The 13,700-nt window shown below is 40.6% G+C and overlaps 1 protein-coding gene across 1 annotated transcript in view; it reads right to left on the reverse strand.

The window, feature by feature from the left end:
• Positions 1–13,700, reverse strand: part of lamc3 (laminin, gamma 3) — a 98,681-nt gene that overhangs the window by 24,514 nt on the left and 60,467 nt on the right. The window contains exons 11-12 of the mRNA XM_039780503.1: positions 6,402–6,511; positions 3,743–3,970 (exon numbers count right to left, since the gene is read on the reverse strand). Of these exons, the coding sequence (XP_039636437.1) occupies positions 3,743–3,970; positions 6,402–6,511 (338 nt within the window). The remainder of the gene's footprint in view (positions 1–3,742; positions 3,971–6,401; positions 6,512–13,700) is intronic.

Below are 13,700 nucleotides of genomic sequence, written 5' to 3' on the forward strand. Positions count from 1 at the left end.
CTATAAAGCATGTGTGTATACATAATCCTTACAGTCTGTGGGTACTTGTTAGGTTTGAACTCTAAACGCTGCTAAGCTCAACCTGATGAGTTTAAACCAAACCTGCTTTTATGCTAAACAGTTAAACAGGTTCATTAATAAACAATGGCGGTTTTCCCTCCAACAACTCCGAACACAAGTTCATTTGTGTTCAGACCGCCCTAAAAACTCTCTCCTGTCTTGTCTCTCCTATCTTCTGACTCTTTTCAAAGAAAAACAAAAACCTTTCAGTTTTAATTGCCCAACTTTTTTCTCTCACATCTGCTCCCTGATTCTGGTTCAAGTTATTGTTGGCACTACATCCTGTTCTAAATTAAAGCACCTACAAATGTTACAGCGTATGATCATACGCTGTAACATTTGTGTAAAGACCTGAATGTTGGATACTATATTAATACAGAGGAAATACAGTATATCTATAAAAGATGGGAAAATATACAGGGGAATTTACAGGGGGTGGAAACTTGACAGAAGGGAGTCGAGGACGCTAAAAACAAAGTCAAGGTGACTGGCGAGAGCAGGTGCAATCCTAGCTGAGAGGAAGAAGGAAGTCAGCAAGAGGCTGACTAGGGAGTCTGGGGAACAAGAAAAGGCAGAGAGAACAAGTGTGTCTGCGTGAGAGAGAGAGAGAGAGAGAGAGAGAGAGAGAGAGAGAGAGAGAGAGAGAGAGACATCCAGATTGAGAAGAGACATGAGAGACACAGGAAATCTGCAAGCAAATTAGACATCATTAGCCAAGGGGCGGGTAACAAGCCTAATTAGGAAGGAGGCAGGCAGGCAGTGATACCAGACTTGCTTCCAGACCTCAGACACACAAACAAACAAACACACACACACACACACACACACAAACATAACACACACTCACAGCCAAAGCTTCAGGCATCTCCTAACTAGGTCAGATCTCTGATACTTTAAGTCTGAGGGTAGGAGGGAGAGATAGAGAGGAAGAGAGAGATTGAGGAAAGATAAAAGATGGAGGGTGGGAACTTGGATGGGAAAGTTGTCTGTTCTTGGTGAGATGGAGAGACTTGTTTAAAGCTGTGAGAGTGAGATAGTGTGGAAAAGAAAGAGTGCATATAGTAAACACTCACAGACACATGAACATAAATAACTGCGTATTGGTTCACTTGTTTACACACCCAACAGCTGCTGTATTACTTCGGTCATTTATGGGACGTTGCGTTTAGGATATGAATCTGAAAGAAAACTGCAGTTGCTGTTATTATATCCCATAAAAATGCCAGGTGTGTTAAATTCACACTCCTAGTTTAGCTTTTATTATAAAGATTAGTTGTGTAAAATGAGGGTATTGCTGTATTAGCACAGCCATCCAGTTCTTAGTTTGAGTGATAGTTTGCCAATACACCTGAGGGATGACTGAGTTACATTCTCTTGAAGCGATGATGACTGAATGTCAGCTCCGGGAAGACACAGAAAAATGCTTCAGTTGAACAGTCTGCATCTCCTTCTGTTCCCTCTGCTCTCTCAGAGGCACAGTGACAGAAAATATTGTCTCAACAACCTCTGATGATCCCTCATATTGTGAAACGCTGACGGAATGCTTCGGAAGAAGGGATCAGTTTAATGTTGTATAATAATACACCAACATGCTGTTCTATTTAACATTGAACAGAGCGTGTTGCCATGGACAATACTAGTTGTGGTAATAGTTTTGAGCACCAGGGTTTTTAAATCACTTTACTCAAGCTGAGTGACTGGAAGATTATGGTTATGGAAAGTATTTTTTTTACAACCTGTATGGTAAGACTTTAAATGCACTAAAGACAAGGAAACACAATGATGGCTCTGATTTTCTTTCCTTCTTAAAAGAGTACTCCAGTAACAGTATACGGTTGTGTTGTACATAAAGTTAGGGGACTTTCAAGAGACAGATTTAAAAAAGAATGGTCAAAGTTAGGGGTGCACGATTCAGAAAATGTCACGATTTGATTTGATATCGATTTTTAGGCTCAAGATTCGATTCAAAATCGATTTTTGATTCAAAAACGATTCTCGATAAAAAGAATTTAAAAAAACGATTCACATATGTAAATGTAGTTACTTTTCCCATGTGATTGCAGTAGACAATTTAAAAGAAAAGAAACACAATTAATTAAATGTAGTTTGATATTACGTTATATGTCTTCATACAAAAATATAAACTTTTGCAACTATAAACTGTTAAATAAAAAGAGCTTTTCGTTCAGAGTTTGGTGGGAGTTTAGAGCATTGAAAGAGTTGGTTGACTGGCATGTTAGGTACTTTAGGTTGTTGTTCGTCCACGTCTTTAATGTTAATTAAATTTAAATTTAAAAAAATATGAATTGATTTTTGGAATTCTATGAATCGATTTTGAATCGGTAGAGCTTGAATCGCGATACGAATGTGAATCGATTTTTTTGCCCCTAGTCAAAGTTAATGCAGCAGATTGATCAAGTTCCAAATATGGCGGATCCTACACACTTAATAGCACTATTATGCCACATTCATGTCATATGGGACGGATGGCAGATATTCGGATATATTTCCATATTTATGCGTGGAGTCGCTAATTTTTTTTTACATCAATAAACTGCAGAGCATTGCATTGTGGGATCCTTCATAAAGTAGTCTACTTGCCATGGACACTGCTTCTTTTTGTGATTTTTTCAATCACACATTAAAAAGTGCTATAAAAATATTTTATATTCTGAATACAATGTTATCAGTGTGTCAATGTGGGAGTCCCGACCCAAATCTTAGCAAACAAGTGATTGCGCCTGCTTTAGAAAGTTAAATAGTTGCAAGTTTGTGGTAAAATGCAGTTGGGTTGTCGAGGACAAAAAACACTATATGTATCAGCTGTGAATCAAATAAACTTAAATTATAAATAATGTTATGTCATTTTTTTACTCTTACACTGAATGTTTGCTGCTTCAATCCAGATGAGTACTGAAAAGTATTTTCCGCGACTGAGAAAGGCACGTGTTGAGGATGAGGACCAGGCTGAACCGGAGGTATCAGTCTGAAACAGAGCTCAACAGTCCGACCAGTGTAATTAGTTATGTTATTAATTTGTTTTACAGTATTTTCAGGCTTCAACCAATGCTGCTCACGCAAAAAGACACACTGGGAGAGAAAGAGATAGATTTGTTAGGCATGAAGAAAGAGTAGGAGAGGAGGACAGCATCCAACACCGTGTCCTGCCCCCCCGCCACAAATTGCTTTCTAATCTGTGGGAAACACTGATTCCAATACTTGTATACAATGGCAGACAGTAAATGTAGTGCACTGTATAATTAATAAGGAGTGATTTTGGACACAGCACATCATTCAAACTTTTCACAAAGTATTTGTAGTCTGAACCTCAAGTCGATATACTTAAGTAATATTACTTGAGTTATTTTCTTAAACCTCCTCCAAAGCCATAGAAGACACTGTACAGCTGTTTTCACGGGCTGTGGAGCGCTCTTGGTAAATTGACTTTGGCATCTAACACTGGTGGAGTTCTCCTTCAAATATTAAACGTTCTGCAGTTGATTTATGAATTCACTTGTTCAGGCTTTTTCAGATGTTTCCACATGTGCAGGTGTCACTGAAATGGAACAATAGTCGATTGGTTGTCAGTGCGGTGGCACCAAAGTCATCATGCTTACGTGTATTTATCATTTCAATACAGTTGTGTACATACCAAATATACTGTAAATGTTTCACTTATTACCTGTCTCTGGATGACAGGTTCCATGCTGGTGGCAGTTGCATGGCACGCATGTTGAGAGAGACCCTCTGCTGGGGTCTTCCCGGGTGAATCCTGGGGCGCACTGCTCACAAAACTGGCCTGCAAAGCCCGGGGGACAGGAACAAGATTCCACCCATGGGGCAGGAGGATTGGCTGGACCAGAGGAGATGAAGGCTGAGGTCAGGGTTACCCCTGCAAGCTGTGATGTGTCTGGAGAGGAAGGAAGAGAAAAGACAGGAAGAGCGCTTTGTTATAAAAGTGATGCTTACAAAGGACAGTAGTAAAATGATAATTGTTGCCTCAGAAGCCTGCTGAATTGTTGGGGCACCTGCTTTCCTCTGGAATTATGGGTATGTGTAGTGTGTGTGTGTGTGTGTGTGTGTGTGTGTGTGTGTGTGTGTGTGTGTGTGTGTGTGTCTCTGTATCTCGTTAAGCTTTAGGTCATTAGCATTTGTTGCAGTGTTGTCCCTTCCACCCTGTCTCATTACAGGTTCTGGCCTGTGTTTACAGTTTACATTCTGACACACACCTACATACCCCAAACACACACACACACACACACACACACACACACACGCACGCATGCACACACACAATAACAGATTCATCCACCCACACTACCGTAAATTCCACACTTAATGCTCACTTGCACACACACGTACGCATGCATGCGCCCACACACGTACACTCATCACCCAGGGAATCTTTGATATAGCAAATGAATAAATCACTGCAGCAGAGCAAGACAATAAGAAAAGGAGACAGGAGACGTGGTGGAGGTATGTCAGACGTGCAGTTCCTGTGGGGTTTCAAGATCCCTCTCTCCTTTCATGAATAGTGATGGGGGCAGGCCATCCTGAACCGAATCCCTTTCACCCTATACTCTCCAAACCACAGCCGCAGAACACCAAATTACTTTTGTTCCTGGTCCAATACTGTTTCTACTCTCACTGAAGAAAACACAAGATGGATGGATGGATGAAATATGCAGTGCATGTTTGCCTATGTAGCTTTCTCAGATAAGAAATAAACCATGTGTGAATAGGTGGCTGCATAATGAGGGAAATCTGAGTGGAAGAACCCGAGGAGAGGATGGATATCCCCTCCAAAAAAAATCACGATCCAGCCATTTCTTCTTTGAAACCCAGTTCATTTACACCTCTGAGGGATAATCAGTAGGCAAACCTGTCCTCTTCCCTCTACATGACTCGCCTTAGCCTCTACCCTTTACTCTCCTACTACCTCCTGAACTCTATTAGCTCATTCAACAGGGGAAAAATGTGCAATTAAAAAATATTCAGACACGGAACCCTATATTTCAGTTATTTACAAACATTTCATTTTAAGTTATGCTGTACCAGTTCTCTCCATCAATCCTTTCTACAAGAAATCTTGTCAGACAAGTCAAGATTTTAATTCCCTTGAATCTTGAATGGCTCACTGCAGCCCTGCGCACTATGACAGTTTTGGTCTCTTTAGGTACCTGTACATTAAGCCATCAATTTATCATAAACTTCCTTTAAGGCTATGCTCACTGTTCAAAACTCATTTCTTCGGGCGGGGAAAATGAAAGGTCTTTTGACTGCTGTCAAAGCCTGCCTTTCTAAAGACAATACTCTCATTAAAATAATACTGTTCTGTTAGAAGAGACTATCTGTGGTGCAGAGATACATTTTTAAGAATAAAGGAGAATGTGAGAGAAGAAAGATGAGAGGACAGCTTTATGGGATTTTGAAATTAAAGTAAGCCGCGCAGCCGGCAGCGATAAAGCACTTCTAACACAGTTTGAGAATGTGTTTGAGACCTAACACAAATCATTAACAGAGTTTCTCCCCTGTGATGTGCAATAGATGCAGTGTAAACTGTGTGCTTGACTTTGTTTGCACATTCACGTGGGTGGGTGGTTACAGGAAACAGTTTGATAGAATATGCATGACTGGGCTTCTGTGTGCACAAACTTCTGTGCCGGTATTTTTGCATGTGCAAATGCACGTGGAACTACACAAGAGTGTGTGTCACAACGCCTTCACTGAGCAACTAATTAAAATGGTGTGAGGGAGCTGGTGATTTTGGCCAGATGTTCTGTCTTGGTGCTCTAATCCAACGTAATGCCTCTCAAATCCTGCCTGTACTTTACAATACAGACAGATCAGATAGAGAGGGAGGAAGGGCAGGATTTCGAGAACTAGTTACTAACATCTGGGAATAAATATCCCATTTTTTGCTGAGCCAGATTTGGAACAGTTGAAATATTCCCTAAATACAAGCAGTGACATTGTTAAAGCAACTATCTTTGGTGCAGCTGTAGCTACTTTGTGATGAAAATGTATTTTTAATTAACAAAAATGTGAAGTTTTTGGAATCCTTCTGTGGCACCATATATTTTGCTGGTATTATTTGTAAATGGCCATGCATTCAGCAATTATATTACATGATGTTTATTCTTCTACACTAATGCCTAAACGCTCTCACATACATAATCATGCTGACAAGGTATGGAAAAAGTCAATAATAATGCATTAGATATGTTTAATTGCAGTGCAACATATAAATGATGCAGTAGTTAAGTTAAAAGACAAAGTAGCCAAGCAAAATAGAGCCTAAACTAAATTGGTTATTCGACACACAAACACACTCTTACAGTTCTGTCCTCCAGCGTTGCTGATTCTGAGAGTTGTCAGGTTGTTCAGAAGTTGTTGGAACTTAAAGGCAGACAGTGGAGGTTCAAATCTCATCTCATTTTCATGAAGCCTGTAAAATGAGAAGACACAAAACACATAATTTATAGTCTGTTTTTCCATTCAAATGGTAACAAGCTGTGATTAAACACCCAAAATATCAAATTTTTAAAAAGGTACAAAAACCTAAACGGTGTAAATTTGTTTGTCTGGCTGACTTTTCAACAACTGCAGTGTTTTTTTTAGGGCAATTTATTGCGTGGAATTTTTATGGTAGCCTATCTACAACGCTAACAGCCGACACACAGTGTGTAAAAAAATGTAGATGTGCTGACTCTAACATATTCAGGGTCTTGATCACTGAGCTTTGCCATCTGCTGAAGGATGTTCTGCAAAGCCGGGCTACACAGCTGACATCTGCCTGTTTTACTCCAGGAATCATGCACTCTTTCCATTGTGATGAAAGGTGCAGTGTCAGCTCCACACAGGTGATATAGTGCTACATAATTTTCTCCCAGTATTGTGTGAAGGTCCCAAAGGCAAGGAGCAGCAGCATAAAAGAGCACATTCACAAAATCCCCACGTACAGGTGTAGGAAACACAATGAAAGGTAACATTTTCTAATTTGTAGCACCTAACCATTAAGAAGTATTATAGTTAATATAATAAGTTCTATAAGCCATTATGTCTGTAGTTACAAATACAGGTGGTAATGAATGGATTTGGTCCAGGTGCTCTGCTCTGCAGCTCAAGGAAGAAGACCAGCCATAAGGAACTTTTCACAATCAGGGAATGCAAGAGATTTTTGGCAAGCCAAAGGTTATATATTATACATACTGGAATATATATTACTTTAAGCATTACTTTGTTGTTTTGAGTGAAACATTGCAACTACTATTTTATGAATTGCAAGGTAATTTGGTACAGAAGTTTCCCTCAGGATGAAATGTGACAACTTTGGTGATCCCTTAACTTCTCATCTGGCGCAATTGTCAGGTTGAAAATTGTATCTGTCCAATACTTTGGTTTATGACCAAATACCTGAAAAACTAATGACATTTCCCATCAGCATCAGCTGTTTTTGTGTCTAGTGATAATTTACATGATAGCATTGTCATTGAGGGCATGCTGAAGTTAGCATTTTTAGTTTAAAGCATTGCAGTGCCTAGGGGCCGGGGTATACTCAGTCAGAACTAGTTCTTATGATGTGTTGTCGGTATCGTCGGTTTCAGAAAGTTAAAGAAAAGGTCAGACATAAGCCTCCGCTCCCCCCCCCCCCCATGTTGGCAGAGGGGGTTTCCAAAACTATTTGACCTTCGACAAGCAGTTCTGACGGAGTATACTGGCCCTTTAACTAACTATTAATAAAGTAATTTGTTACAACTTATTAGCCACACTTATAAAGGGCACCTTATTTGAAAGTGGTACCCAATTATAATTTATGAACCCTGTAACCATAGGCAAGAACCATAAAAGAATAAAGTGCAAAACCTTTCGTTTGTTGACCACATCAGCCTAAGTCAGGCCTTTCATTGTGTGTGTTCCATGGTGTATTTTATTAGGTCAACTGTTCTCAGCATGACACTAACTCACTTTCAAAATGCTTTTTCTTTTGCGCATGGCCTCTGTGTCAGCATTCACATTTACACTGTGCCCAAGAGTGTGTGTGTGTGTGTGTGTGTGTGTGTGTGTGTGTGTGTGTGTGTGTGTGTGTGTGTGTGTGTGTGTGTGTGTGCGCGCATTCCTGGCTTGCAACACAGACTCTCCATTGATGCGGCGGGTCCTTGTTCCTTGGCCTGACATGTAGGCACAGTAATAAAGAGAGGCAATTACAAACTGGGCCTCATAGCCATGGTAATGGAGCTGGTCAGACAGAGATAAGCAGAGTGTGCATGAAAGTGAACAAACTCCTAGTCATGCTTTCCCTAGCGTCAGTGTCCCTTTTAATCAGCACCAAGCAGAGTGCGGAGAGCCACACTGTAATTAAGCCTGCTCTGCTGAGGATGAGAGGAGATCATCGGAGAGAAAAGCCCAAAAGAATACTGGAAGCGCGCCACACACACACACACACACACACACACACACACACACACACACACACACACACACACACACACACACACACACACACACACACACACACACACACACACACACACACACACAGAACAGAGATAGAGATACAAGGTGTGCAAGACAGCAAGACATGGTGTGTTAAGGATGGAGAAAGAGAAACAGAGAAATGATGAGGTACTGGAAAGATAAGCTTGTAAGTGTCTGTAAAAAAAATGACAAATAAGTTACTGAAATAGAATGTGTATAGGGACAAGTTATTAGCATATACCAATAGCATATTCTAATTGTGCCAATCTACTAAAAACATTTTAATTAGATCTGTCTATTAATTTCACCACTGTTTTAAGTGATATAGTGAGTATCTCACTATAAGTTAAGTTATCAATGGCTCTAATCCTTATATAAGCACATTTAGCAACCATGCTTGGTTGGAACCCATTTTTACATCTTTGCACCGTTCCAAGCAACATGCACACATCAAAGTTTGAGACCCAGTCCGCGGAAGAGACTGTAATGGTTCACTGTTTGATTTAGTGATCAAACTATTCAGCTTCTAGGTTTTGACCCTTAACCTTTATCAAGCCAGATTAGTGACATGGTTTGTCAAACAGAGTCAAAGTTACTTTGAGTAAAGCTCTTTTTATTGTCCATTATCAATTTTCCCTGATTTTATTTATTGGTTATAAGGCTGGTGAAAGCCCAAAGTTGCTGCCAGATATACCAAAACTTCCCAGATTTTAATAATTAGATGGATTAATGTTCTGGAATGAGTTATCACATGATTTGACACCATCAGAATTCAAAATAAATGCATTTTGTAACAGAAACATTTGAGGCGAATCTAAAGTCTACATATCCACTATATAATCCATATAATGTATCTGGAATGCAATTATTCACTTCAAATATTCAAACAGCTCTGGTTAGCCTGGAAAAGTTCATGTAAATTCAAATAATACTAGAGCTGAGTTTTTGGTTTGGGACTGTAGGGGATAATAAATAACATTTGAATCATAGGCACATAGTACAGGAATTCCATGTTTCTTTTTGCTTTGCTCTGTCACCTTTAGCATTTCTTTTCATTTTGGCAGCAATAAGCCTGCTTTCTGTTATATACTTAGCTGGCCCTGATCTATGATCAAAGTCAGTGAATTTTGAAAACATGACAGAAATGAGATCAGTGCCAGATGGACCACACGCCTGCACTACTACTAGATCTCTGCTGACTTCTGTAAATTGGCTCATACCTTTTAAAGGCGTTTGTATGAGCAGTTTCTTGAAATACTTCCTCTGCCAGTGAAAACAGTGAACAGCTGATCACCGTGTGTTGAACCTTTATCAGTTGATTGCAAAAAGTGACTGAGCATCTGAGGGGTTCCTTATGGCATAAATAGTATGCTTACTGTACACATGCAGCTATAAAACAAACAATAAAACCTCCCCGCCTACTGCGTTCAAGGGAACAGAAAGTGAACAGAGGGAACATCAGAGAGAAGAGTGGATGCTACCTTATATAAGCCATTCACCTCCTCTCATCAATCCCCTGCGCTTGAATCCACACGCTTCCATATATTATTCCTTCATCTGATTTCAAAATGATCTTTGCACCAGGTGGGAACACATAACCACTTAACAGGTTAACATATTTACCAGCTATGAACGCAGATGCTGTCAGTCAACAGAAATGTGGAGTGCGTGTGAGAGAGGCAGAGGAAGTGAGGGAATAATGCAGAGCATGTCGTGAAGTACATCTGTGCATGTATCTGAGAAGTTTAATGAGATCTGTGGAGAATGTCTCCAGAGAGGAACACTTAATGGCAGTCTCTGTGCCCCAAGCTCCAATGCATTTCAGAAGAGGAACCAAAGAGCTTCTTTAGCCAGGGCTCTTGGTGCTAAGGGGAAACTCATTACTAGCGCGCATACACCAGAGAGAGAAATGGAAATATTGGAGGGGACAGAACTATACAAGCTGTGTCCCAGTTCAGGGGCTGGATCCTGGAGCAAGCAAAGATGTGTCTCTGAATTCAAACTGCATTTGTATGAAACGTTTTGAGAAGCGGTTGAAATCAGACAGTCCTTGTCAGCAGTCATGCAGCAAAGTATCTACATAAATATCAAATACAGCAGCTTAATGTACATAGTCCAAGCGATATATTCCACACTAAGCCCAGTCTTCTGCAAAAAACACTCAAAACTGGACAATTTTATCCCCAAGTCAGCTTTCAATGACTTTATAATGGACATTCTCACTGATACATGCAGCTGTTTACCTTTGTCTGTCTGCTGCTTACTTTTGTCCAAGGCAGATTCTTATAATCTTGCTGCTGCTGTTTTTATTTGCCTGTTAAGTCCTACTGCTTGTGTATGCTACTCTGGTTTATTGTTCTGTTGTACTGCCTGATGGCTGACGCTGTTGTCTGCTGATACCTGCCCAATGCTTGTGTGCTAGACCGCATGTCATTTATATAATGCTTTCTGTCACATGTAATGCTTGTTGTGATTTTATGTTAGTGTTAGTTGTGTTGGGAATGTTTGGATGTGTGCTGCAGTCTTATTTTTTGTTTCTGTTTTAGTCCACTACCCCCTTCCTTCAAAAGGCTTTGCATTTTGCCAGGCCGTCGTTGTAAATAACAATCTGTTCTTCCTGGTTAAATAAAGGTTAATTTATTCCATCATACTACCATCACTTTGCCAGTAACACTCTCTGCCTCTCTATCCCATTACCTGATACTCCATTTGAAGTGGCCATCTCTTCTAAAGAACCCACCACACTAAAACCAATTTCAACAAGACTGACCTGTCCTTTGTCAAATGTTGTTTTCCCACCACCACAGCCAACAGCACAAGTATATTGACTCCTGCTCAAACTGCCAACAATCGCAGTGATTCTAGACAACCAACTGCTGTGTGAGCCCGTCATTGCAACCACAACACGATCCTGCAGGTTTACACTTTACAACAGCCATCAAATCAGACCTCTCCTCGACGATGATTCTGGACAGCTCTCTGCGCGTGCTTTAATCATCTCCAATCTGATCTAGTGCGGCTCCCCACCTAGAAAAGTACAACTTACTCAGAATACTGTAGCCTTCTATACCTTCTCTTCAGCTTTTTTTTTTTTTAATTTTACATATTACTGTTTTTTTAGAATCCTTTCAGCAGCAGCCAACAGCCAGCTGCCCATTGTTATCAAGACTGAGAGAGTGTGATCCCAGAAGTATGTGGAGGCTCTACAGGACTGTTTTGAGCTAATGGACTGGAACATACCCTGTGGAGCACACAGAGAGGACAATGCAGGGCTCCCCGTCTGCATAACATGTCAATTTCCACGTGGAGCCTTTAATGCCTTTAAACAGTTTGCGGTTTACTGCAGTTCTCTCTAAACAAACCCTGGAAAACAAAAAATATGAAATCCCTTCTAAGGGAGGAAGATGGCTTCCAGGGCTGGCTACAGGGAGGAAGTTGCTCTGCTGGTGCTGAGGAGGAGAATTAAAGATAGAACAGAGGCAGAACTGAAGACAAATTGCAACAAAACAGTGTGAAGAAGGGGTTGAGTGGGATGAGAAGGATTAGTGGCTCCAAGACACCAGGCCAAGTGGGGGAAGAGAACAAAAATAGAGTGAATGACTTAAGTCTGTTTTTAACAGGTTGAACGTGGAGACCGGGCCAGCCAACCCACCCACTCCCCCAAGTTGACGGGCCTAATGAGATCTCTTCAAAACAATATGACTGATTACACTCCCGCTTCTCAACAGGCTGGCACACCAGGAATCATCTCTTCAGCCTGCCCCTCCACCTCCGGATTGACCACTTTACCGGGAAGGGCAAGAAAGAAAAAGGCATGCGGGAGTCTTAAAGAGCAAATTGTTTCAAGGATAAGCAAGTGAAGTGAAATATGAGATGAAAGAGCTGGTAGAGGATTTTAAGCAAAGAAAGTGGTAATGGAACAATATCAACAGCAAATTGGACAACTCAATCTGCTTTAGTCTCAGTTTCCAAATAGAGATGCTAATTAAGTCAATTTATTTGATTTATTTAATCAACTGTCTACAACACAAACAAACTATTACAACTGACACACGCACAAGTTAATATAATCCAACAGTAGACACCAAGAAAACAAAACAGCAGACTGACAGCAACAAGTAATGTAAACACCATCAGCTGTGTGACAGGAACTGTGTCACAGCTTGATTTTGATTGCTGCTATCTTCACAATCGTTACAATATCCAAACCTCTGATTGCTGCAGTATTCAAAGAGATACTGTAGCCGTTTACCTACCTGAAGGCTCTAAACAATAGTAAGTATTGTAAGGTCTCGTCACAAGGTACTGGTAAAAAAAAAACAACAAAAAAAAAACATTCAGAGGAAATTGCTATGAGTTTACATATTTATGTATATTTTTCTGTACATATGCTACCGTAGTATGAATGTGATCTGATTACTATAAGAACACGTGGCTGGTGTGGGAGGCTTCAGTATGCATTATACCAGAGTGAGTGAAACCACTCATTTAAAACTGCAACTGTTAACAGCAAAGTGCTGTGGTAGGTCACAGATGTTTCACTCAGATATTGCAGGATACAAAACATGGACAAAATATTTAATTCAAACTTAACTTTGCCATTAAATTAGCAAATGCCTGAGCCAAATCCTGGCAAGTGGGATGCAGCCATGCATGCAAAGCACGTGTATGCAGAGGTAAATGTAACCGGACTGTATTTATATAGCGCTTTTCTAGTCTTAACGACTACTCAAAGCACTTTTATATAGTACAGCAACCATTCACACACATGCACTGTGGCCCAGGCTGCCGTACAAGGCGCCACCTGCTCATCAGATAAACATTCACACTAGGGCTGTCAGCATCGCGTTAATCACGATGCGATTAAAGGCCGAGCATAACGCGTTAATTTTTTTTTTATCGCATGCCGCCATTTATTAATTTATTTTCACTTCACGTGGCTTCGCGTCGTGCCTAACAGGCTACTATTTTGACCCTTTGCCGCACTTTGCCATACTCCCTCGTAACACATCCTACTGCTGCAGGCTGCAGGCATGATGGAGAAAGACAGCAGCAAGACAATTCTGAATGGTGCTTTTTATTTTCCAAAACTCCCGCACGGGTTGACAGGGTTGGGTACCGAAATCCGGTGTTTATACGGCACCGGTGCCTTAACAACC

This window comes from Perca fluviatilis, chromosome 17 (assembly GCF_010015445.1).
Source record: "Perca fluviatilis chromosome 17, GENO_Pfluv_1.0, whole genome shotgun sequence".
Taxonomy (NCBI): domain Eukaryota; kingdom Metazoa; phylum Chordata; class Actinopteri; order Perciformes; family Percidae; genus Perca; species Perca fluviatilis.